At 55.2% G+C, this 26374-nt stretch overlaps 1 protein-coding gene across 4 annotated transcripts; it reads right to left on the bottom strand.

Moving 5' to 3' along the window:
- Positions 1-1070: 1070 nt before the first annotated feature.
- GTF3C5 (general transcription factor IIIC subunit 5) lies at positions 1071-16065 on the bottom strand. 4 transcript variants are annotated; one of them, XM_027104413.1, is made up of 11 exons: positions 15687-16065; positions 13334-13553; positions 11887-12085; positions 7806-8001; positions 6598-6702; positions 5264-5378; positions 4767-4847; positions 4485-4582; positions 3405-3487; positions 2583-2725; positions 1071-1806 (listed from the first exon to the last, which is right to left on the bottom strand). In XM_027104413.1, the coding sequence occupies exons 1-11, from the start codon at positions 15831-15833 to the stop codon at positions 1526-1528; spliced, it is 1668 nt and encodes a 555-aa protein (XP_026960214.1). In that variant the 5' UTR covers positions 15834-16065; the 3' UTR covers positions 1071-1525. The 4 variants fall into 4 exon arrangements, with proteins under 4 accessions (XP_026960214.1, XP_026960216.1, XP_026960215.1 ...); XM_027104415.1 differs by having other exon boundaries at positions 1071-1701; positions 15687-16064; XM_027104414.1 differs by lacking the exon at positions 4767-4847.
- Positions 16066-26374: the final 10309 nt, after the last annotated feature.

Here is a 26374-nt window from a genome sequence, read left to right on the forward strand (position 1 = left end):
GTTAGACACACACTGAAGTATGGGATGGTAACTGGTAAAGCCATATGATGGATAAATAGGGGCTTATTATACAATACTCGGAACTTCTGTGTATATTTGCTATTTTCCATAATAAAATGCTTTTTAAAAGGGGGTGTGTGTAGGTATTTCGGTTTCTAAGTAGGGAACCCCTGAATACTTTTCAAGAACCTGGGAAGCCCGTCCAATTCGGCACATAGAAGGCAGGTTCTGAGTAAGGTGGGGCTTAGCTGCAGAGAGAGTGTCCCTGCCCCCCGGCATGCCTCCCTCAGCTCTGCACAGGGACCAAGGCGGCTTCCGGGAGAGGGGGGCCAGGACCCAGACCTTCTCGCTCTGAGCTTTGAGGTTAGCAGCATGGTTAAGAAGTGGGACCAGCCGCAGCTAAGATCCACCAGCAGAGACCTCGGCCTGAGTGAAAGCGGTAGAGGTGAGGAAGGGGGAAGGCCCAGGCAGCTGCACCTCACCCCCAGTGGGAGCGACAGGCACATCGGGGCGCTCAGCTCTCCAAGGCCGGTTCCCAGAACTGACCACTTCAGGCCAACTGTGAGCCACTGGGGTTTCTGACCTGTCGTGGGAGGGGGCTTCCGTCTGACTTTGGAACTTGTGGTCACACTCTGTGGCCCAGCCTGCGGCTGAGGAAGTGGGTGATGGGGCTCATCTCTGGCTCAGGCAGTGTGTGTGGGGGTACTCCCCGGGGAGGGCAGGTTCAGCCCCACCAGGGACCCTGCAATCCCTGGAAACCTCTGGTTTCACACCAGGCAGCCCTGAGACAGGGTCTGTCTCCCGTGAGCTTCTCAAGAACACATCCATTTGGAACAGGAAGGGATGAACGTGAGGCTGTAGGGCCTCCCGGGGCTGCAGTTACTTCTGGCTGCTCTCACCTGGCCCACCTGCCGAGGGGCATCAGGCCTGTTCTCAACCATCCCGGCATCACCCACCACGAGGTCACTGAATGAACGACTGAAGGGACAAACGACGTCCAGCAGGGAGCCCAAGCCCAGAGGCAAGAGGAAACCCCTCTCTGGCTGACATCCCCACTGAGACACCAAGGCTCCTTGGGAAAATGTGTTTAATACAGACAATTCCAGCTGGGCCTGCCCTTTGCCAGGTTACCCCAAACGGATGGGGTCCAGACACGATGGCAGACTTCGCCGCCTGTGACCACGGACCAGGCTCCTCGCCCCGTCCTTTTGCCTCAGCAGCAGCCAGGGCCGGCCCTCCCCCGCTGCACCATCTGCACCTCCAGAGCTTGCTGGTCTCGGCCAGAGGGAGGCGCTGGGCGCTGGCTCAGCCCGAGGGACACCGGGCTGGCTCGCGGCTGTGCAAAGTCGGGGGACCACCTTCGGGATGGCCCCGGGCACCCAGGGTCGGCTGTACCCGGCTGCTTTCCTCAGCAGGGCCGCCTGGGGACATTCTGGCTTCTGTGGGCAGCAGCAGGGGACCCCGGCTTGTCCTGGGTCCCTCATCAGGCCTGGTCGGGGGGCCCAGCCTGGAGCCCAGGGCTGCATCACACGTAGTCCAGAATTTCCGTCTCCATCTCGTTCTCGCTCCCGTCCGACGGCTTGAAGTCGTCCTCATCGTCCTCGTCGTCCTCGTCCTCCGCGTCCTCTGCTTCCTCGTCCCCAGATCCGCAGGTCAGCTGTTCTTTCCCGTCGTCAGCTTTGGCCGGGCTGGAGAAGAGAGCTGGGCCAAAAGACAGGCCGTGTGTGTCCCGTCGTTGGCTCCTGGGCGCACCCACACCAGCTGTTGCTGGTCTCAGCCAGAGGCCCTCGGCTCCTGGGGGCCTGTCTACAAATACGGGTGTCTGGGCTCAAGCTCTAGAGAAGCTGCTTTGGGAAGCAGGACGGCTGGGGGACCTGGGACTCCAGTTGAAAAAGCACGTCAAGGAACACTGAGGCCAAGGGCCTTGGAAACCTCTTCCCCGGAGGAGCCTCGGGCAGCTCGTGGGTCCCGTGGACTCCCCAGGAGTGTGCAGGGCTCTGTGTCAGTGCTTTTCTCAACTGGACTCTCAGAGGGGGGCTGTGTCCTAAAGGAGGCTGAGAACCCCTACTCCCATCAGCTCCACAGGGGCTGGTGGGTCTGGGACGCCCCCTCCCCGAGCCTGGGAGGAACCCCGAGAGGGGCCCTTTCGCTTGCTCTCCCCCAGCCCCGTCAGACCTGCAGTGCAGCAGGGCTCACACCCCGTGCAGGGATGCTCATCCTGCGGAGGGGCAGGCAGTGCCGGGCGACAGGAGCCCAGGCCCCGCCGTCCCTGCCCTCCCAGGGGAGACGGGAGCAATGTGCCCACACGTGGCCAGAGGATGTAGGGTGACGTCAGGGCATAAAGCGGCGGCCCCCCTGGCAGCACTGGCCCTGTTCCAGCCCCACCCCTCTGGGCCCGTCTCCTGCCTTCAACCCCCAGGGCTGAGCCCTGTCTCCAAAGGCCCCCCTCCCACCACTGTCAGGGCAAGAGGCTCCCACCCGGGTGCCATTTCTTGGGGAGCAGGTCCACTAGGGACACTTGCTTGGGCCCCAGAGGGGGCCCCAGAGCACCCAGGGCGTCCCTTCACCCCGAGCACTCTCACCAGGCCTCTTGGAGCGGATGGTGTGCCGGATCATGAGGGACATCATGTCCCTCAGGTCATCACTGGTCTTGGGGAGGCACCAGCCGTCCCGCTCTGTGCAGAGACTTTCAGCCCCGTCATTGCGGTGGATGATCTTCTGCAGCCTGGGCGTTGGGAGACAGTTCCAGGGTGGGGTCTCTGCTCACAGGGGCCAGGAAGCGGTTTTGGCAGAGCTGGGGTCGTGCTCAGAAAAACAGCACTCAGAGCGCCACCCCGAGGGAGGAGCTCGGTCACGAAGGGCGTCAAGAAAGCGGTCCACCCCCAGCTGGGGCCCCGACCCCACCCTGCACACGAGGCGGGCGTGTGCCGCGGCCCACTGGCCTGGTGAGAGCCTGAGCGTTCACCAGGTTCCAGGCTGGGTTTAACATGCTCCCGCCTCCTCCCACCCCAGCACCCCTCCCCCAGGTTTTTAAACATCACTAGGAGCAACTGGCTTAAAGGTTTCTGGGATTCTGATCAACTCCAGGGCCTGGGGACCGTGTCAGGAACCCCCATGCGGGCGAAGGAGGAGGAAGGCAAAGACCCCGGCCCAGCGCTGTGCTCTGCGCGCAGCACAGCCGGCTGCTCAGAGGTGCGGCCTGAGGCGCACCCGGGAAGCCACTCCCGAGGGCCGCGCGAGCCCGGGCAGAGGACTCCCAGGCGGCCGGCCTTCTCGCTGAGAGATTAAGGCTGACGTGAAGTGGAAGAGTCGCAGGAAACACCTCGGTCCCCGGCTGGTTTCTCTGCACTGACCCCGAGTCCCACGGTCCCCACCTCGCGTCTCAGGGCCCCGCACGTACGTACTCGTCCACGTTCAAGTCGCAAAACTGGTAGAACATCTGTCGGTACGGTGGCAAGGCCCCCTCCCGGAAGATGTAGACCGAGTCCTGGCAAAGGAGGGCAGAGACGGCAAGGTCGGAGGGAGCGTCCCCGGGGGCAGGCGGCGCAGGAGAGCCCCATGCCGTGGCTCCCACGGGGCCTCTCCCAGGGCGGCTGCCGATCCTGCTCCCAGGACCTGGCAGGCCTGGCTCTTCTCCCTGGACTCAGGCGAGGCAGACGGGCCACAGGCCGGGGAGCCGGTGTGCAGAAAACGAGCCGCAACTCCCCAGGCGTCGAGGGGTGGTCGAAGCAGCCAGGCCCTCCCTTGGGCCCTGGGACCGTGAGCCGCCGGGGGCCGGGGCTGGGCTCTGCCTCGGAGCCTCCCCACAGGGCCCTCCGCACATCTCTCTTCCACTGCTCGGTCATCGTAGGTGGCCCTGCAGGCCAGTTCCAGAGGTGGGGATAAAGGCCTAAGACAAGAGTCCTGGAGGAGGACGGCTGCTCTGGCGAGGGTCCGGGCCCTCCCTGAGGAGCGGAGACCTGACGCTGCTGGGAGACAGCCGCCCCACCCCCTCTAGGAGGCAAGTGACTCCAGGGAGGGGGCCACCCTGCCGGCCTCCCCCTCTGAGCCTGGAGCAGCTCACGTTGGCCAGGCACGGGAAGGGCCCCGGGAGTCGCCGCCCCTGCTGCGCGCCTGTGCTAACGAGAGCCTGAGCCTGTGAGGGCGGCCCGCGTCCAGTCCGCGGCCAGGGTGCAGACGGTCTGCTCTGGCTTCAGGCCCACAGCGCCTGAGGCTCACCAGCCCCGTGGCTGCCACACGGGGCTGCTGGCATCTGAGCCCCTCCCTAAGACGCACCCAGGTGGTCCCCAGCACCCACGCCCAGAGGCTGTCCCGGGAGGTGGGAGTCACGTAAAGGCACAGGGAGGGCAGAGCGGCCTCAGTCGGAGCCCCTCCTGGCGTCACAGGCGGGGCTGGGGGCTGTGTGAGGGGTCCTGGGCCTGCCCGAGGGAGGGGCCGCTGCTCCCCGCGCCCTCACCCAGGCAGGCAGCTCAGGGGACACCCACCTTGAGCTTGTACTTGTTGGAGGCCAACTTGCGTGCACTGGCCGACCCCGAGGGACCCAGGCCCTGCTTCAGGTCTTGCATGGTGACGAGCTGGCTGCCTGCGAGGGGACCATGGCAGGGCTTTGGAATACGGGGGTGTGTGTTTCTCCCGCCCCCCCTCCCCGGGGTGCGCGGGCCAGCAGCGCCCTGGAGTGACCTCCTCGGGAAGCCCCTTCCCATCCCGCCGTCCGGACGCCCATCTTCCCCAGCGCCTGATCCGCAGAGGGAGCCTGAGCCCCTTACTCGTTTTTTTGACGGTGATGGGGAGGCTGTAGTTGTAGGTGCTGCGCTTGGCCTTGACGGGCATGTCGCTGGGGGCGTAACCTGCCGGAGGGGGGCGTGCATCAGCTGGGGTGGGCACAGAGCCCCTTCTGGCAGCCACAGGCGCACTGGGGTTCCCTGGGGCGGCTCCTGAAAAGGGGACTCAGGCCCCCCGCTGGAGTGACAGGAGCCGCCGCGTCCTGGTGCTTTGTGTGCGGGGGGGTCACCGCGGGCCGGGGACAGGAGACTGACGGGACGCCTGGCCTGCACCACAGGAGCTGTAAGGAGCCACTAGAGCATCACCACAGGAGCCAGGACGAGAGCTCGGGTCCTCGTGTCTGCGCTATTCTGTCCCTAACAGTCCCACCAAGGGGGGAATATATCCTCTCCACGTGGATATATTCTTATTACAGAAGAGAATGCTGGAAACAGAAAGCGATAAAGGGAAAAGGAAAGCAAGGGTTTCGGTAATTGTTTACCGTATTTCATTCCACAACGGATTCGGAAGTCAAGGACTTGGTAAATCTTGGCGTCTGGGTGTCTTCGGGGGTCGTACCCGAATCGAATCCAGAGGCTTCTCCAGGGGCCTGTTATCTGGAGACAGAAAGGGCGGGAGCACGAGGGTGGTCACGGCCGATCCCCGGCCCCCCTGAGTCGCAGGCCCAGGTGGCTGCCCACACGGGGCAGCACCACACCCCCACGAGTTGGGGACAGGCTCTGGAACCCTGCCCCCCAGCTCGCACGTGTGGCTCGGTCACCTCGGGTAGGTCACTTGGCCTTTCCAAGCCTTGGTCTTCCAGTCAGATGGCGTCTTGGTGAGGATTAAATGAGACGGTGCCCCTGAAGCCCTCACCGCAGTGCCCGGCACAGAGAAAGAGCTCAAGAACTGTCACAACTGTGCTAATGGATGGAGGCACTGTCCCCAAACAGCGCTCCCGAGGTCCTTGTGTCCAGAAAGCCATTGCTGAAAGGCAGGCAGCAGCTTTGTGATGTCGGGTCTAAGCCCAGGAGGGATGAGCCCGTCTCATGCCCCCCACCTCCTGGCCATCACAGTCACGGTCACGTTGTCCGTCTGCCTCCCCAGGCCCCAGGTTGGACCCTTGGCCGGCAGGAGCTCTTCCTCACAGCACCTTGGGGAATCTCAGTGATGACAGCCCCATCTCCATCCCTCCTGGACTGAGTCCAAGGCGCATGTGAACGCCCCTCAACCCAGGGAGAATGCGTGAAGGCAGGTGGCACTGTGGTTAGGGGCCCAGGCGCTGCAGCCAAACAGGCCGGGGTCCCCAGGGGGCTCTGCCACTCCCTGGCTGTAGGATCTTGGCCCATCAAGTCGCCATCTGAGCCGAGCCTCTTCATCAGAGGTCCAAACCCTGCTGCCATGCCCCACAGAAGAAGAAAGGATGCTATGCACATAGCACTTAACCCAGGGCCTGGTCCTTAGAAAGCTCTCCATACCAGGCCATTAAAAAATGTATAATCCCGGGCTTCCCTGGTGGTGCAGTGGTTGAGAGTCCGCCTGCTGATGCAGGGGACACGGGTTCGTGCCCCAGTCCGGGAAGATCCCACATGCCGCGGAGCGGCTGGGCCTGTGAGCCATGGCCGCTGACCCTGCGCGTCTGGAGCCTGTGCTCCGCACGGGAGAGGCCACAGCAGTGAGAGGCCCGCGTACCACAAAAAACAAAGTATAATCCCTTTAAGAAGCCATCCTCCAGCTGCTGGCACAGGGCCGCCTGCCCTTGCTGGGGCTCTGAGGCACGTCAGGGATCAGGACAGAGCAGGTGGGAAGCGGGGTGGGCGGTGGGTGGGCACTCACCATGTAATAGGCCATGAAGGGCAGCAAGACCTTGAGCTTGTCGGGGTGGATGCTGATGTTGGCCTTGACAGCGTTACGTGACCAGATGGGGCGGATTTCAAACAGCTGGAGGGTCAAGGCAGAGGCTGAGAAGAGCACCCACAGCTTCCCCGCCTGCCCCAGGCTCCCCGCACGGTCTGGCCCCAGAGGACCTTCCTGAGAGGAGTGGGGGTGGGGGGAGCAGGGGCCAGGCAGGTGGGGAGGGGCCTCTGCGCACGCCCACTCGTCCCACCCTGAGAAGCGCCCTGCTCGCCCAGCACGTGTCAAGTGCGGTTGCAGGGCCTGGGGGTCCTGAAATGACCATGAGAGACGCTGTCCCTGTCCTTAGATGGCTCAAAGGGCAGCGGGGAGGCAGAGGACCAAAGGAGCCAGAGCAGGACCAGGAGGGGGACGGGCCGGAGCTCTGGGCCCCTGAGCAGCCCCAGAGGGCAGGGGCCTGAGCCGGGATGTGACGAAGGCCGCAGGGGACGGCCCACCCCCTCCCAGTGGGGCTGGAGTGGGAGGGCCAGGGTGGGAGCGGCCCCGAGCCAGGTGGGAGATTGGGCTGTGTCCTGATGACAACGAGGGGCCTTGGAGAGTGGCCCCCACTTCCCCCCGACCTAGCGACTGCTAGAAACATAACAAGGTGTCCACCACTTAAGAAATAACATCCCACCCCACCCCCGTCCCGCACCAAGGGGACAGTCAAGTTCAACAGGGGCAGGGGCAAGGGTCGGTCAGCAGTGACGTGCTGAGAACCTACTGTCCACACCTGTGGCGACACAAGGACCAGAGTCCCCTGGCCTGGGTCTCCCAGAACCTGCAAGCCAGCGGGTAAGGCAGAAGGCCGCCTCCGCCAGGGCCCCCGTCCAGCCCGGCTCTAGCGGGGAGGAAGCGCCGGGCCTGGTGCACACCAGCTGCCCCAGCCAAGGGCTGGGTGAACAAAGCTTCCGGAGTCCCGGAGCTCCACGCCGAGGCCACGTGTGGACAACGCTTACCACCCAAAGAGGCCACGTGTGGACAACGCTTACCACCCAAAGGGGCCTCTTGGGAGCTCCAAGGAGCGCTTTGAGCTCTGGGAGGGCGGGGCTCACGCTGGTATAGCTTTAGGTGTCCCATCTGGAGGTGAGGAGTTCCCACGTGTTAATAACCGAGCCTAAGACAAGGTGCGGCCGGGGGGCCGGGCTCACCTGCCTCAGCTCCTCCTCCACCTTGTGGTCCACGGGGTTGGTGCACACCTTCCTCCAGGTCTGGGCCGCAGCCTCCAGCGGCTGCTCGGGTGCCTCATCCCCCTCGAAGTTGACAAAGATGGCATTGTGAGGGCGCCGGGCCCTGCTCAGGCCGATCAGGTTCTCCCCGGAGATGGAGGGGTTGTTGTAGCCTTCCCTAGGAGCAGAGAGCTGCTGAGGGCGGGGCCAGGCGTGGGCCCGCTGGACACGGGCAGCCCACGTGTGGGTGCGTTTCCCTGGAATCTGGTGAGAAGCGGATCTCAGCCCCGGCCACTGAAGGCAGGCGCCTGTGTTCTCAGGCTGATGACCAGGAGAAGAAGGGGGAGCGAGTCCGAGTCAGCTCAGAGAGGCTCCGAAGCAGGGCCAGGCCAAGAGCCCCAGAGGCTGGGGTGTGGGGAAGGGCCCCTGCCGTGAGGCTGGTGGCCTCACGACTGCATCGCGCCGTGCACGGCACCGTCCAGCCAGTGAAAAGCTGGAAACAGCCCAGATGCCCATCAGGGCAGGGACAGTGGAATCAGCTGAGGCGCGGGTGGCCACACGGGAACCACCAATCAGCTGTCAGAGCGCAGCTGTGCTTACTGACGCCCACAAGTCACTCATCTAACCCTCGAAACAATCCTACGAGGAAGGACCCATTTCCCATGAAGTCACTGAGGCCACAGGGGTTGGAAACCTGCCTCGAGCCAGAGCTCGAGGTGATGGAGCTGGGACTTGAGCCCAGGGAGGCTGGCGGGGCCGCTAACCTCCGTCCTGCTCGGAAGCATCTCAACGATACCGCGGTGAAGGGAGGACGTATGCTACCAGACGCTCTCGTCACAGAGGCTAAAAGAAGAGCTCTGGGGACCTCCCTGGAGGTCCAGTGGTTAGGACTGCGAGCTTCCACTGCAAGGGGCCTGGATTCGACCCCTGGTCAGGACCTAGGATCCATCCCGCAAGCCACACAGTGCGGCCAAAAACAAAAGGCGGGGGATGGGGCTCTGCCACCAGCTGTTAGCACAGAACACACAGGGTCGACGATTCCTAGGGGGCTCAGAGCGCTTCCCTCGGAGGTGGGACATCAGGAACATCACAGCTTCGCTAAAGCAGGGGGAACAGTACAAGGAGCCCCCATAAGCCCACCATCCGCTTCCACAACTGCCGTCACAGGGCCCATTTCACGCCATCCGGGCCCCACCCCAAACCCACTCAATTACTTTGCAGTGCATTTCAGAGTATGTCCTGGATGTCACACAGGTGATTAATACCTTTTAAATTTGTTTCCATTTACCGTAATTTTCTACATGAGTACATACCATCTGCATATTTATAAAGAACAACAAAGTGATTTTTCACATTGGGAAACAAAATTACAAAGACGGGATCAAATCTGTGCCTTTTTTAAACAACATGACTCCATTTGAAACCATCCTGAATACTGTCCTGTTTTCCAGGACAACTCCCCGAGGCCCCAGACACCCCCGAAGAAAACAGAAAGCCCCGGGCACTCCCTCTGGGCCAGGCAGCAGCAGGGCGCGGGCCGCCTTCCCTCCCCCCTCCACTGCCTCGAGGAGGGGGTACCCCCGTCAGGCCAGCGTCCCAGCCTGTCCTCTGCCCACTGGCCATATAGGAAGCTCAGCCCCCCTGGACCCAGGAAGGCCAGCAAGGCGGGGGCCAGGCCTCCTCTGCCAGTCCTTGGTACCCATGAGGGCCATCAGAGCAGAAAAATCGATGGCAGCCCTGGGAGAAAAGGCAGGTTCCTTCCACGCACTGGAAAATCGATAAACGACATGGGAGAAAAACAGGGCCTGTGGGTTCAAGGGCAGCCGGCCCTCCACCCCTGTCCGCCTCCCAGAGGCTGGGAGACAGCTGTTTGCTGGCCCTAAAGGACGGAGCAGTGACTCTGACGCTGCCATCCAGCATCAGGGCCGCCAATGCGGGGCGGGGGACGGGTGCCTCTAGTTCCTCCTTCTACATATTTTTGTTTCTGACTGTAAGAGTAAAATGCTTGTGGGGGAAAAATAAGTTTCAAATTTCAGAAACATGTACATTTAAAACATTTGAAACTCTCATAATGAGTATAACATACGCACAGAAAACTGCACACACTAGGGTTTTCAGCAGGGAGGGAATGGACCCGATTCCTTGCAGTTATACATTTCTATAATGTCTGGTCTTTTCTAACAAGCACAATTTACTCCTGCAATCAGAAAAAGGATGGCGGGGGGTGGCATTATGGACTCAACTGGCCTGAGAGACATCGACCCTTGTCTGGCTCTCGACTTACTTTTGAGGCAATGGGGAAACGGAGCGAGGACTGGGCCCTGGATGACGTGAAGGACACTGTTAACGTTTGCTCGTTCTGATGACAGCACTATGGCTAAGTTAAAATAAACCAAGTCCTTCCCAGTTAGAGACACACACTTGTTTCTGGAGGACACGCTGTGATGCTGGGGGTGGAGGTGGTGGGGAGGTGAAACCAGCAGCAGAAAGTTGAGGCTGGTGACGTAGGTGGGCGTCCATCACACACTCCTCTCTCCTTTCGGAACTCCCCAGAATATATTTTTTAAAGGAAGGGAACAACACACCTTTCTCCTTAGCATAAAATCTAAGCTCCTTTCTGTGGTCCGTGGGACCCTCACCCCACCCCTCTCTCGGCTCTCTGCGCTTCGGGGGCAACACCCCCGACTGTTCCTTTGCATGTGCCAGCCCCCTGGTCTGGAACGTTCTCCCCGGATCTTCACCTGCCCGGCTCTGTCATCACACAGGTCTGTTTCGAAGTTCAGCTCCCCCGAGGACCCTCCCGCACCCCACTCACTGTGCATGACAGCCCACTCCCCACTTATCTCCTTTAAGACACACACCTGCCCGCAGGCTCCCACCGCCCGCTCATCCTTCACTGAGGCTCCACCGGCTCCCCAGCCCCCGGCCCTGCACGGAGCCGCCTGTCGCGTCCCCACTGACACTGGCTCCAAGGGGAGCCCTGGGCCCCGACAGGCGGTCAGTACTCGTTGATGGAAATACTTGATGAGGGAAGAGAAGCTTCTCGCCCTCCCGCCCCTCTGCAGATAACTGCTCTGGGCCCAAACTTCCCTGTCTTTCCAGGCTTCCATTATCACCCAGTTTACTTTTATAGCACAGAGTCTGCTCTAACACCTGCTTTTCCTAGAGCAAGCTTTCTGGACACGAGCCATGTTGGCCCATGGAGCCCACTTTCTTAAAGGCTGTGCGGTCTTCCTTGGCACACACAGGCCGTCGTTTAATTAACTACATCATCCCTATTAGTGGACTGATCACTCACTTATCCACTTTATCAAACTCTGCCCGGCACTCAGTGTTCTGAGTATTTCCAAAAGCCTCAGTCATTCAGCCCTCTAACAACGCCGAGAAGTGAGTACTGTTACTATTATCATCACCCCTGTTACAGGCGGGGAGGCTGGCGCGGGAGGTCGGGGCTCACCTGCCCGGCCTGTGATGAGGGATCACAGGTCCAGGACCTGAACGCGGGCCCCGCCCACCCGGGCTCTCTCGCCACACCAGGCCCGCTCAGCTCCTTGCGACTGCCCACAACCAACCAGAAAACGTTCTTGTCAGTGTACCTTTGGGCACAGAGGCGACAGTCACTGTGGGATAAATTCCTACAGGCCACCTGGTCATCAGGAAAGAACATTTAAAACTGTAATAGATTCTGCCAGGTTGCTCTCTAAAAAATATCGACCTCATTCCCAGGGCTCCTGCGGCAGGGGGTGTCTGTCTCTCCACACCTCAAGGTACACGCTTTTGGGGAGGGGTCTAAGTCCAAAGGCAACATCCTGATTCACACTCTGTGGTGTGAGGACAGCCCTGAGCAAGGCCTCCGGGTGGTGCGCGGGGACCAGGGCTGGTTCCTGACACCCCTGGTCAGGGCCCCTGGTCACCAGCTGCTCTGTTGCTGGGGCCACGGGCCTGAGTAAAGCCGGCCACCCTGGCCGCCTGACCCGTGAGTGGAAGAGTCCAGCCCTCTGAGCGCAGGGCCCTTGCCCTGAGCCCCGATGCTGCGGGGCGGCGGCCACAGGGAGGTACTTACCGGTGCTGTGTCTCTGGGCGGTAGGAGTAGTCCACCGGGGTGTCCAGCCTGGAGAAGATGGGCGGGGGGATGTAGAGCGGCAGCTCCTGGTGGAAGAAATTCTCCTTCTCGGGCTTGACCATGAGCACCTTGCTGTACATGGACATGTGCCTGCCACCCGCCTCCGTGTGCACGGCCAGGTACTGGAAGTCGGACATTCCTGGGAAGAGAGGTAGACAGACGGCGGACACACTAGTGCACCCGCCCAGGCACTGGCAGCTGCCACGCACCAGCACCCGCGTCTTCTCGGGTGCGCTGAGCGGGCCTCGCAGGGGAGGCTGCAGGAGCCAAAACAATATGTCCGAGTCGCTTCTGGGAACTCAGCCCAGTCGCTTGGATAAATACTGCTTTGGGGGGTCGGGGAGTTACCTGATATGTGAGGATAAAGTCTAGGTCAGTGCTTCTTAGACTGTACCGTGCACGTGACTCACCAGGGGTCTTGCTAAATGCAGATGCTGAGGTGTTGCATTTCTAACAAGCTCCCAGGTGAGGCCCATGCTGCTGGTCTGGGACACACACTGAGTGGTGACGTACCGGCTCAATTAGAGAGGGAAAGAAACGGATCACTTGGGAAGCCTCGTCCCGGGACGGACAGCCCTCTTTGGTGAATACCACTTTCCACCAGAATGACGGATGTTCCAAATGCCCCACTTGTGGGATCCCAGGCCCTGTTTTAGTTTCTTTACACTTTCTATCGCCCTCTTCCTTTTTAGTCTTTATTCTCTTCAGTTTCCATCTTAGAACTGCAGCTGCAACTATAGATACTCTTGAGGCTTGTTAGTAATTTGCCAAGTACCATACGTGTGTGCGAACCGGCACACGGGCATCGTCTCTCTGAACTTCCACGAGGGTCTGAGGAACTCCGGGCTCCCACTGCACAGACAGGGAGACCGAGGGAGGCTGAGGCAGGCACAACTCCCCCTCTCCACCCCACGCCTTAGCACCTCCTCCCAGGGGTTCCCTGTGGGGAGCAAACTCGATTGAGGACCCCACAGGAGACATCCAGCTGGCTGAGAGTTCAAAGGACATAAGGTCCCAAGGGGCTGAGGTGACCTGGGGAGGCTTCAGAGGGTCGGCAAGACCAGCAGCAGTAAAAACCAAGAAGCTCCCCAAACACGAGGGCGGGGGTGGGGCTGAAAACTGGCGGCCTGTGGACCAGTTTAACTTGGCCCCGTAAAGCGGCTTTAACAATGGATTTCTCAGAGAATTCCAGCTTCTCTTAAGAATGCAGAAAACCGAGCAGCAACGAGCAGCGCCTCCTGGACAGGGCCTGCGCTCTGCCACTCCCCTCACGCCTGGGCATATCCAGGCCCCCTTCACCGTGTGGATGACCCACGCAGCTCCTGCAGGCACGAGGGACGCAGGCCCTGAAATAACCCAGTGTGGTAAGAATGCATTTTGCAGTTACCTTGAAATTTGTAAACGGTGGAGACGATGCCAAGGCTCTCTATGTCAAACGTGACCTTGGGGTGAGCCTCAGGCCCCGGCGCCCCCCTCTGCCGCCTCATCTTCCTCTTGATCCGGAGCAGCAGGCTGCTGGTACTGAAGCGGTTGGCACACACGGGGTGGCAGTAGGGGTCCTTGGGCCGGAAGTACAGCTCCAGCCTCTTAGTGGGGTCTGCATAGATCTGCGGGAGGTCAAAGGAGACAGAGTGAAGCAGGGGGCAGCAAAGCAGCCGGCAGCTCCTCCCTCAGTGAAAGCCCGACGGCAACCCAGGTGGCCAGGGAAGGGCCAGGAGGATTTTTCTGTTTCATTCTGAGCTTTTAATTCCCGAAAGACTCATTTTTCAAACCCAAGTATCTTAGCTTTTATCTGGTAGGGAAAATGAAGACAGTCTCTTCCTTCTAAGAGGTTGTAAAGTTGGAGACAGTAACTGTCAGTTAAGTAAAGCCATTGTCTCTCGAGTGACACGTCAGTGCGGGTAACCACCTACTCTTCTGGGAGCACTTCACGGAGGTGCCACCCCCGTGTCTGCCGTGGAGAGCCTGGGTGGGAGTTGAATGACTTGTCCAGGGCTTCTTCTCTAGGAACTACCCACCCCAAAGGGTCCTGGCATTCACCCTCACATATACAAAATTTCGAGGTCCAAAGGAGATGAAATCAACAAATAACAAGCACTTTGGCCCTGACTAGTGTGACTCATCCTTCCATGCCTTGGTTCCTTCTCCTTAAAATGGACATAATAACAGTACCTACTCATCAGACTGTTACAATGATTAAATGGAAATATATGTAAAGCACTTAGCCTGACACCTAAATCATGGTAATGTGTCATCGATATAGGAATGCTTGTCCCACATTGGGTAGGAGGGACACAGTGTCAGCTGTGAGCGTGTGGCAGCACCAACAATGTTAACCAGGCCAAGGTCATCTGCTTGCTGGTCTGCTGGCTCCCCAACACCCAGGACACAACCTGGCCCTTAGCAGGTGCTCAGGAAGCATCTAGGGAAAGCAAGTTAAAAAGAGCCCCTGTTGTCAGGAAACAGGTCTCTGAGACTGCTGTGCTGGGAATGACCCCAGATGTGGGGCTGGCACAGAGGAGGTGCACAAGAAACAGGAATGGAACGAGTGAATGACCAGTCTCTTCCCAAAGGGGTCCCACTGTAACTGTGTCCAGACATCCCTGGCGTTAGCAGGAGTAAGGGTCCTGGTCAATGCCGCCGTAAAGTAAGTCAGGATAAAAGAAGAAAACATGACTGACTGGGCCTCTACTGGCCTCCTGTGCTTAATGACAGGTTCAAGGTTTTTCAGTATTCATAAAGGATGAGGAAGCAGAATTAAGAGTTCAGACTTCAGAGGGAGATGTGCATGCGTTCAAATTCCCACTGTACCATGTAGGAGCCTGTCTGACCCAACCTTTCTTCCTGTGTCTTTATCAGAAAAATGGGAATAATAATGGTACCTAACTCACTAGATTGTCGTGAAGATTCAATCATGCATTTGACGAGTATTTTAGAAGCAGGCACAGTTATGGATATTAGGACCACGGGAGGTCCCGTTCTCATACAGTTTACAGCCTCAGAGCCAAAGGTCCAGGACAGACAATAAACACATTAAAACATAATTTCAGGTTGCAATTAGAGGTTAGCTGCTAGCAGCCACTTTAGTAAGGGCAGTCGAGGAAGGACTCTCTAAAGAAGAGACACTTCAAGATCTGGTGCGTGTAAGTCACTTACATAGAGCTTTGCACAAGGTAAGAATTCATCCCAGCTCCACTGTTTGCTGGGTGAACTTGAACAAGCTGATTCGGTTTCCTTGTAAAATTGGGACAATGACAGTTCCTACCTGGCAGGGTTCTAATGCGAATTGAATGTAAGTAAAGCACCTAGAAATGTAGCTGGTACAGAATAAATTGTTAGCTATTACTACTTTTAACACTAATAACATAATCCTTCCTCCCCCTCTCATTGTAGGTCAACGGTTCTTAATCTCCCCATACCTCAGTTTTCTGCTCTGTGAAATGAGGATGTGGCAGCCCAGCACATCCTGGGGAGCGGGGGGGGGGGGGCGGTGCAACTGAGCTCTTTTCATGGCAGTAATGATGGGATGGAATGGACACCCTCTCCCCTCTGATCCCAGCGCTAAACTAACTTCCACGCCCGGCGGGTCTTGAAGCAAATCCCCGCCCACTGGCCGCTCCAGAGCCGACCTCGAGCTCCGTTGCCAAGGAAACCTCACATCCCTGGGTAGTCCCGCCCCTCGGCCGTAGTCAAACGACTCAGACCTCCCCTGTGGTCCCCGGAGACTCCCCGCTCCTCACCCGGGAGACGCCTTCCTCGCCGCCCAGGGTCTGCAGCATCTTGGACACGTCGCGCACCACGCCCGGGTACTCCACACACACTATGTGCCGCTCGCGCCGCAGCTCCACGGGGACGGCGACCCCCGGACCCCAGTCTGCCGCCGCCATTCTGCCAGTCTCGTCGGGCCCGCCGCGGGCCGTCCCTCCCCAAGCTCCTAGAGGCCTAGCCTGATCTGTTCCGCTAAGGAATCGTTCCGGGCTTCCTCCCCGCTCGCGTTTGTCTAAATCCCTGAGTTCCGCGAGGCTCGAAGGCCTCTGGGAGCACACCGCCGAGGTGAGGCCCCGAGGCTCGGGGTAAACGACAGCCCGTCCCTCAACTTCGTGTTTAAAACGAGGAGGGTTGGAACTCGAGGGGCGGGGTAGGGACCTGTCTCTTCCACCAATCCGCGAGGGACCTGGAGGCTTGTAAGACACGCCCACTCTTTTAGCCAATGAGAACCCGAGAGACACGCCGAACTTTTTAGCCAATGAAGAGTCAGAAGGAAGCGAAGTTTCAGCGCCCTCCTTCCGCCTGCATAGGTTTTTAGTCAATAATGAACCAGGACTAGGCCGGGTCTCCTCCCCTTCCTCGGATCCCACCCAATGACAGCTCGAGGGCGGGCTCGAGGTAGACTTCCGGCCTGTCTTCTTGCGCGCTGAGGTCCCAGAAATGGTTTGCTGACGCCGGGTCCGCTGGAGCGGTTTCTTGGGGGCTCGGCCCCCCACTCCTACTGGCCGCCCCAGAACGGAGGCCAGGAGGAGTTTAATCTGGAAATGGGGAGCGCAAGGGAATTTCACTTTGAATCTTTTTTTTTTTTTTTTTTTGGCCACGCCGCGGGCTATGCGGGATCTCAGTTCCCCGACCTGAGATTGAACCCCCCGCAGCTGGGCAGCGAAAGCCCGGAATCCTACCCACTAGACGATCAGGGAACTCCTGGGAGTTGTGCTTTGAATGCTCGCCCACCTCCACACACGGAAAACCGGGAGCGCCCCCCTCCCCCGGTGAGAGCTCGGGGCAGAATGCGGGTGTCTGTCCTTCGTTTCTTAGACAGTTATTTAGCGCCTGCTGTGTGCTGGGCACTACTCAGAACCTAACAGGAGAGAAGCATTAAGTGAGCGGCTGTGGAAGACCCTAAAAGGAGGGACCGGGGCCATTCTAGGAAATGACGGGAGGCAAAACTGTTAACAGCAGGCAGGTAGGTAGGTATGAGAAGAGAAAGAAGGGCAGGGGCCAGGTGGCAGGGGGTCCATGGGCAGACAAAGAAAAACAGGAACCTCCAGACTGACAGGAAACCACACATTCTGAGTGATAAGTGTCCTGGAAGCATACAAAGAAGGATGAGGAAAGGCGGGAATCTCTTGAGTCCAAATGTAACCTGTTGCTCATTATGCCCTCATTACAAAAAAATTAGCCTCACAGAAGTACCCATCATGCATCGACGCCATGACAATTCTCATCTAAGGTAAATACAAAAATCCCTCCTACCCTCGGGAAGATGGAGCTGGGATGAAAATCAGGGAATACGAACCCCGAACTCCTCCTTCCCCAGTGAATATTCCGCCCCTTCCTTTGTATGCCCCTCATAACTGGCTTGCCAAAGAAACCCCGGGCAGCAGCTCTTCACGTGTCTGCTCGCTCTCCCTCTGAGACGGTATTCTTGCTTAAATAAATTCTTTTTTTTTTTATATCTCAGCTTCTTTATTATCAATGCATGAAATGTCTTACCTGTAAATAAATATGAATTTCTTTTTCACATTCTCTTTTCATTTTTTTTTAACATCTTTATTGGGGTATAATTGCTTTACAATGGTGTGTTAGTTTCTGCTTTATAACAAAGTGAATCAGTCATACATAAACATATGTTCCCATATGTCTTCCCTCTTGCGCCTCCCTCCCACCCTCCCTATCCCACCCTTAAATAAATTCTTAAATAAAGAATTAAATAAATTCACTTTACTTTCTTAACCTCCCTGCTTCGTCTCTGAATTCTTTCGCGATGAAAAAAGAACCTTAAATTCACCAGGAACAAAACTATAGGGAGTGAAGTAAGGGGGAGATGAAGGGTCAGAGGTCGACATAGGCCAGACCTAAAAAGGATGTACCTAACGGATGGGCTTTTTCTGAGTGTGATGGAGAGGCTTTGAAGGGTTTTATGCAGGGAGTGCCAGAATCTGATTTATGCATTTAAAAGACTCTATGTGGCTGTTGTGTAGAGAAGAGACCAGAAAAGGCAAAAGTGGATTCAGATAAACCAACAGAGAGGCTGCATAATACACGTAAGAGATGCTGCCTGGGGTCAGGGAAGTGGCAGTGAGGATGGAAAGAAGGGACTGGGAACTTCCCTGGTGGTCCAGTGGTTAAGACTCCACACTCCCAATGCGGGGGGCCTGGGTTCGAGCCCTGGTTGGGTAACTAGATCCTGCATGCATGCCACAACTAAAAAAAAAAAAAAAGGTTCCCGTACTTGGCAACTAAGATCCCGCATGCCACAACTAAGACCCGGTGCGGCCAAATAAATACTTTAAAAAAAAAAAAAAAAAGGAAAGAAGGGATTGGATTTGAGGATGTCATGGGATAAAAATCAGTAAGAGCAAAGGTAGTAAGGTAGATAGCTAGTGGGAAGCAGCCGCAGCACAGGGATATTGGCTCGGTGCTTTGTGACAGCCTGGAGGGGTGGGATAGGGAGGGTGGGAGGGAGGGAGACGCAAGAGGGAAGAGATATGGGAACATATGTATATGTATAACTGATTCACTTTGTTATAAAGCAGAAACTAACACACCATTGTAAAGTAATTATACCCCAATAAAGATGTTAAAAAAAAATCAGTAAGAGCAAGGGACCCCTTGGATATGGGTACCCCAAGTTTCCGAAGTGATTTCTGAATCGAGATTACCTCATTATTCTAGATGGATTTAAGAAGGCCAAATAAACGGCTGCAAAGACCACGAAATACATTTTTAAAAGAAAAGTGTGTAATCTGAGTGTGAGATATATGTCATCGGCTGGGAGCCCCGAGACTTTGAAAAGAAGGCCCCTCTGAGAGCACGTGGAGGACAGGCCAGAGGAGGCTGGACATGAAGGCTTAGCAGTCCCTGACCGGCCTTCTCCTGTGGGAACTTGCATATTCTACCATCAAAGAAGATTCTATGCTGTGAGGCCAGGATAATTCTCCAGGCTTTTCCATGCCTTGAGATGAAATGTCCTTTTAAACTTCTCATGTCCTGTGCTGTCATTCCATGCTCACCAAACAGTATTCTGGGTTGGTTTAATTTTCCAGAAAGGAGAATCTGAATAATAGATGTATATTTTTACCCCTGCCCACAATTGTAAATTAATAAATCGGTGTGTTTATATCATCCCCCTCTGAGTGTGGTACACATGAGTCAGTCCTGAGGGCTGTCACTGTCGGTAGAGTGACTGATGAAATATTGGATACACAGTTAAGTTAGATTGGATACATACATAATGTTGGCGACATACTTATAGTAATTATTTGGTCGTTATTTATCTGAAATTCCAACCTAGCTAGGTATATTTTTATTTGCTAAATATGACGCTCTTACCTCTGGGTATGGAAGGAATTGCGTTTCTGAACCTGCAAAGCTGATTCTAAACTACTCACAGCCTTAGGGTGTCCACTGAGGTCCTGACCAACCTCTAGCCCCCAATCCAATGATCCTTTTTAGTTTTGTCTGCTCTAATCTGTTCTCCTTATGGAAGCAAGAGTGATCTCTCTAGGATGAAATCTCACTCTGGCTTTGTCTCCAGTGACTCCCCCACCCATTCCCCATCCCACCACTTGGCTGACCCCTCAGCATCCTTCAGGGTTCCATGTAGAGGTCACCTTGCATGGAGAGTTTGGTGTCACCCTCTGAACCCCTGACATCCAAACTCATCCTGTCACACAATCTGCAGCGCCGTTTTATTTCTTTTTTATTTCTCTTCCACCAGAGCTGCAGTTTCCTGAGGGCAAAGACTTTGTCCTACCTGGGATCCAAGGTGGTGAGGTCAGAGACAGGAGTAGGACGGTGAGGCCGGGCTGGGAGGAAAGGGAGGCCAGGAAGGTTCAGGAACCCAGTTAAAGAAGCAGCTGGGACTTTCCCCAAACATCACAGCATTGGGAGCAGGTAAAAATGACACTTAATATTTGCACACTGAGGGGGTCTTTCCCTGCCCGGTTTCCGGGCATCCTTCCCCACCCTCGTCCTCCTGCAGTGGGAGTTTTCATCCCTTTGGACAGAAGGGCTTGGGGTCTCTGCAGCTCTCGCCACCTCCTGTGGTCTGGGTTGGGGTGGGGGCCAGGGGCGGCTGGGGCATGCCACTCCCACCCAGGAGAGATGCAGCCGCCAAAAGAGACCTGGGTGTTGGTGACCAGTGTTTGCTGCTCAGGAGAAGGTGGGGACCCCGGCACGAGACACTGAAGGGTGCGCCTTCCACTGCCCACTGTGGTGGCTGAGCTGCCCTTCCCTGGCTCAGAGACCCTCCGCCGAGACAGGCAGAGGCGCCGGCTCTCTCCTCTTGGGTCTCAGGCTGAATCTCGGCATCCGTCTAAGCCTTGCGGGAGCATCTCGAAGCTTTGAGTCTGGCCACCCCAAGTGGAGTTTCTGCCTTGCCCTCGGGGGGGACGGCCTGCTTCACCCACTGGTCCTCACTGGGGTGTCTGGAGACTGGCCCACATGGTTTGAAATGTTATGCCTGCTTCAATGTTTTCTTTCACATGGCATGCGTGAGTGCTGGGGAGGAATGCGGGGGTAGGAGGTATTAGATATATAAAGCTCTCATCATCAAGGCGAAACAGGTTATTTCCATCTTGGGAGTGTAAGACAGGACTCAGTGTAGTCAAATACGAAGCCAAACGTTAGTTCCATTCATCAATCATTCAACGAAAACCTTCTGAGTCTCCGCCGTGCACCAGGCAGTAGGTCCCTCCGCAAGAAGGGAGACAGGTAATAAACACGTACGTAATTCTCACACCTGGCATGCTGTGTATTATATGTGCTAAGAAAAAAGGCAGCCTAAGGGGGTGTCGTGTGCTGAATGGGGGTCCCTAGGACACGCCCTCATCTTAATCCCTGAGATCTGCGAATGTGACCTTATTTGGAAAAAGGGTCTTTGCAGAGTGATTAAGCTATAAGGATTTTGAGATAATGGGATCTTCCTGGATTACCCAGATGGGCCCTAAACCCAATGACAAACGTCCTTAGGAGAGAAAGGCAGAGGAGATTGGACACACAGAGAAGAGGAGGCCTTGTGATCACAGAGGCAGAGATTGAAGTCATGTGGTCACTAGTCAAGGGTTGCTGGCAGCCACCAGGTGCACTGGACAAGGCAGGAGGGACCCTCCCCTCCAGCCTTCAGAGGGAGCCCGGCCCTGCCGACACCTGGATTTCGGACTTCTGCCCTCCAGAGCTGTGGGAATATATTTCTCTTGGGTTTTAAGCCACCTAGTTTGTGGTCATTTATCACGGCAGCCACAGGAAACTCGTACAGGGGGACAGAGTCATTGGGTTTTAAAGCATTTTCAAGATTCATTTTTGAGTTGTGATACTTTCTGTCACGAGTGGGGCAGTTTTTCTGCTGTTGACTTTAAAAATATATATGCACAATGTGAGAGTTGCAAGTTAAGTTTTATTTGGGGCAAAATGAGGACTGCAGCCCGGGAGACAGCGTTTCAGATGGCTCTGAGAAACTGCTCCGAGGAGGCCAGGGGAAGGGCCGGGATATACTGGAGTTTTGCAACAAAGGGCAGGTAGTGGGGAACTGTCAAAGGATTATTGTTAATTAAAGAAAACCAGATATCTCAAGTTAAGGAAGTTAGCGCTTTTCTATATATGGGAAGATGCAGGAGTCTGGGCTCACTGAAATCATTCCCTGATTGGCGTGCACCTTAGCTTTCTGGAGCCTGTGTTTTCACATCCTGAGTTTCCTCAGCGCTCACTGCACGGAGTGGCTGCAGTCTGACGGCTGCCAGATGGCAGGTATTCTTTTCAGCCCTGCGTTTCCTCAGGGCTCACCAGCTCACGTCGGAGGGCTGCCATCATTGGTGACTGTGACCTCCTTTGTTTATTGATATGGCAGGAAATATTCCATTTATAAATATTCCATTTATCACTGCTCTCTCGAGTTACTGGAAGTCATTCACTGCATGGCAGACCTCCCCGTCATCCCTCACCCCTTTCATGAAATCAGAGACCCCCCTGTGCATCGCAGCACTATTTACAATAGCCAGGACATGGATGCAACCTCAATGTCCATTGACAGATGAATGGATAAAGATGTGGTACAAATATACAATGGAATATTACTCAGCCATAAAAAAGAATGAAATAACGCCATTTGCAGTGACATGGATGGACCTAGAGATTATCATACTAAGTGAAGTAAGTCAGACAGAGAAGGACAAATATCATATGATATCACTTATATGCAGAATCTAAAAAAATGACACAAATGAACTTATTTACAAAACAGAAATTAGAGTCACAGATGCAGAAAACAAACTTATGGCTACCAGGGGAGAACGTGGCGGAGAGATAAACTGGGAGATTGGGATTGACATATACACACTACTATATATGAAATAGATAACTAATAAGAACCTACTGTATAGCATTCTGAACTCTACTCAATACCCTGTAATGACCTGTATGGGAAAAGAATCTAAAAAAGAGTGGATATATGCAGATGTATAACTGATTCACTTTGCCGTACAGCAGAAACTAACACAACACTGTAAATCAACTATACTCCAATAAAAATTAATTTAAAAAAAGAGAGAGAGAGAGAAAGAGACCCCCATTCCCAGGCTGGAGGCTCTCTCTAAGGTGGCACAGAGTGGTGAATGCCCCATGCACGACCTAGGTGGTTGAATGGCAGCAAGAGGTGTTTCACAAAGGCTCGCTGGGCAACCTCTGTGTGCGGGACCCTGTGCCAGGCACTGATGACCAGCGGGGGAGACTGTGAGATGGGCAGAGACCACGTCTGATCAGCTGAGACAGACAGCAAGAAAGGAAGTAAATCAATATGTAATACAATACCACGCAATGAGACTGCAGGGGAGAAACAAAGTCCAGTTTATGTTGTCTTTTCCTGCAATGGGTCCTGCAGCGTGTTTCCCCAGCACACCCCACCCCACTCCACCAGACCCCAGGGAGTCACAAGGTGAGCTCTCCACCAGGTCTGCACAGGCTCAGATCCTCCCTGGGTATCTGGAGACCCCGGTTCGGGAGTGGTGGGTGCAGTGGCCGGCACCCTCGACATCTTCCTATCCTCTGTTCCCGCCCCTGGGCCGTCCCGGCGTCCCAGTCCCCGCTCCCTGATTGAGGACACGTAGCTGTCCTATCTGCAGAGGTACCCCAGGGCGTTGGAAAGGGGCTGCTGGCTGATTGGTAAGGCCGAATCCCATGGAGCGGGGTGGGGAAGCAGCCTGACACCCCTCTAACCCACAACTCCCGCATCTGACTCCGGTCCAGGGTCTGAATACTGAATCCTGGAAGGCGAGCCCATTCTTTGTGTGTGTGTGTGGGGGGGGGGGGGGGAATGGTACCGGGGGGGGGGGGGTTATTGATCCTCTATTAACCGAGGGTTTTGGAAAATGTTTCCTTTGGGCCCCAGAATCTGAATATTTCTTCCTGGGCCGCTGGGTTAGTCCATGGAGCACACAGTGAGGGTTTAACGCTCCCCAGCCGGAACTGGGTTCTCACTGCACCCCTAGGACGGGACAGAAGGCGTAGTGTTCACTTTAGGCCACGAGGTGGCGACAGAGAGTCCACGTAGGCAAACACCGCCACCTGGTGGTCACGCTGCGCCCATGACACCCTGGAAGAAAGGGCAAAGTGGTCGCAGAGGAAGGGAAACGGACCAGGGACCTCCTAAGAAGTCTGTGCTGGGGTCAGCAGCCAGCTCCCTCTCAAGTCCGATCGCGGGGGAGCGTGGCCACCCCTCTCCCCGGCTGCACAGGTACCAGCCCGCCCAGGCCCAGTCATCGTCTCACACAGCCCCGCCGCTGCGATGCAAATGATGGGAACGTGGAGGATGGGGTTTACATAGAGGTTTCCGTTTGCTTTTTACTTCCAGGTGGGACACACTGTTCCAGAGGACATTCGTCTTCCTAGTCAACTGGCTCCAAAGCAAAATTAAACTAAATATCTACAAGGCTGAACGTCAAAGACTGTTCGTAAATAGAGTTTTTGTGGCCTAGTTAAATATTTTCAAAAATGTGAGAGGCAGGGCTTCCCTGGTGGCGCAGTGGTTGGGAGTCCGCCTGCCGATGCAGGGGACGCAGGTTCGTGCCCCGGTCTGGGAAGATCCCACATGCCGCGGAGCGGCTGGGCCCGTGATCCATGGCTGCTGAGCTTGTGCTCTGCAACAGAAGAGGCCACAGCAGTGAGAAGCCCGCGTACCACAAAAAAAAAAAAAAAATGTGAGAGGCAGAGGCAAATTTCCACGCAGCTAATAAAATTTAAGCATCAGGCTTCCTCAGTTGCAGGTACCTTCCTTCAAGGCCCCTTGGCGTCGTGTTCACACGGGCAGATGTCTTTATAAAAAGGGAAAAGGTAAGATATTTTAACTGCCGTTGGTTAAGACTGCTGTCTCTTTCCATCTAACCTGCCCTCCTGTCACACTTCCCCTTGCGTTGGGAGGCATTGAAGTGGTCACCGGCATTTCTGGGAGGCTTGATTCAGGGGAAGTCACATTGGGAGTACATTCCGTTTCGACTGAGTGGAATATATGTGCCTGATCTGTAGTCACTTTTGAGGGTGGGGTCTTAGAACAATAGAAATTTATTCTCCTACAGTTGAGGGGCTAGAAGTCCGAGATCAAGATATTGGCAGGGCCGGGCTTTCTCTGAAGCCTCTGGGGGAGAACCTGTTCCATGCCTTTCTTTCGGCTTCTGGAGCGGCCAGCAGTCTTTGACATTGCTTGGTTGTATTAGATACATCACTCCAGTCGCTGCCTGCATGGGCCCGGGGCTATCTTCCCTCTGTGTATCTGTATCTTCAAAGGATTCTCCCCTCTGTGTCTGTGTCTTTCTCCTCTTCTGTTTTTTTATTATATATATTATTTTATTGAAGTATAGTTGATATAAAATCTTATGTAAGTTACAGGTGTACAATATAGTGATTCACGATTTTTAAAGGTTATACGTCATTTATAGTTATAAAATATTGGCTATAGTCCCCATGTGGTACAATATATCCTTGTGGCTTTTTTTTTTTTGCGGTATGCGGGCCTCTCACTGTTGCGGCTTCTCCCGTTGTGGAGCACAGGCTCAGCGGCCATGGCTCATGGGCCCAGCCGCTCCGCGGCATGTGGGATCCTCCCGGACCGGGGCACGAACCCGTGTCCCCTGCATCGGCAGGCGGACTCTCAACCTTATTTATTTTATATAGAGTAGTTTTTACTTCCTAATCCCGTACCTCTACGTTGCCCCTCCCTCTTTCCCTCTCCCCACTGGTAACCACTAGTTTGTTCTCTATATCTGTGAGTCTGCTTCTTTTTTGTTATATTCTTTAGTCTGATGGGGCTTTTTAGTTCCACATATAAGTGATATCACACAGTATTTGTCTTTCTCTGTCTGACTTATTTCACTTAGCATAATGCCCTCAAAATCCATCCATGTTGTTGCAAATGGCAAAATTTCATTCTTTTTTATGGCTGAGTAGTATTCCATTGTGTGTGTGTGTGTGTGTGTGTATATATATATATATATATATATATATATATATATATATTTGTTTGTTGATGGACACTTAGTTTACTTCCATATCTTGGCAATTGTAAATAATGATTCTATGTACATTGGTGTGTATGTATCTTTCTGAATTAGTGTTCTTGTTTTTTTCAGATATATACCCAGGAGTGGAATTGTTAGGTCATAGCTCTGTTTTTAGTCTGAGAATGTAGTCACTTCTGTGATAGGTAAGTTATTGGTGGCCACGTAACAATGGCTTCCAGAAATACCCTCTTACCACCTTCTGTGACAGTTTGCTGGTGGTGTGATATGAAGGTCCACGGCCAAAGGCAGTATAGCAGCCAGAGCCAGAGGCCTGTCTATGGAAAATCCCTCCATCCTGCAGACGTGTAAAGCTGTAAGCAGAGGAATGTAAAATGGTGCAGCCACTGTGGAAGACAGTATGGCAGTTCCTCAAAAATTTAAAATAAGATGGCCATGTGGTCCAGCAATTCCACTGCTGAGTACACATCCAACATAAGTAAAAGCAGGGTCTCAAAGACACCTTTGTACACCCATGTTCATAGCAGCATTACTCACAATAGCCAAATGGCAGAAGCAACCCAAATGTCCTTCAGCAGATGAATGGATAAACAAATACAGTCCGTTCATACAATGGAATGTGATTCAGCCTTAAAAAAAGAAGAAAATTATGTGACTTCCCTGGTGGTGCAGTGGTTAAGAATCCGCCTGCCAATGCAGGGGACACGGCTTCAAGCCCTAGTCCAGGAAGATCCCACATGCCATGGAGCAGCTGAGCCCGTGCGCCACAGCTACTGAAGCCTGTGTTCTAGAGCCCGTGAGCCACAACTACTGAGCCTGTGTGCCACAACTACTGAAGCCCGCGTGCCTAGAGCCCATACTCTGCAACAAGAGAAGCCACCGCAATGAGCCCACGCACCGTGGCGAAGAGTAGCCCCCGCTCCCTGCAACTA

This window comes from Aethalodelphis obliquidens, unplaced genomic scaffold, assembly GCF_003676395.1.
Source record: "Aethalodelphis obliquidens isolate GAN/ISIS:26980383/991018 unplaced genomic scaffold, ASM367639v1 scaffold7, whole genome shotgun sequence".
Lineage (NCBI taxonomy): Eukaryota > Metazoa > Chordata > Mammalia > Artiodactyla > Delphinidae > Aethalodelphis > Aethalodelphis obliquidens.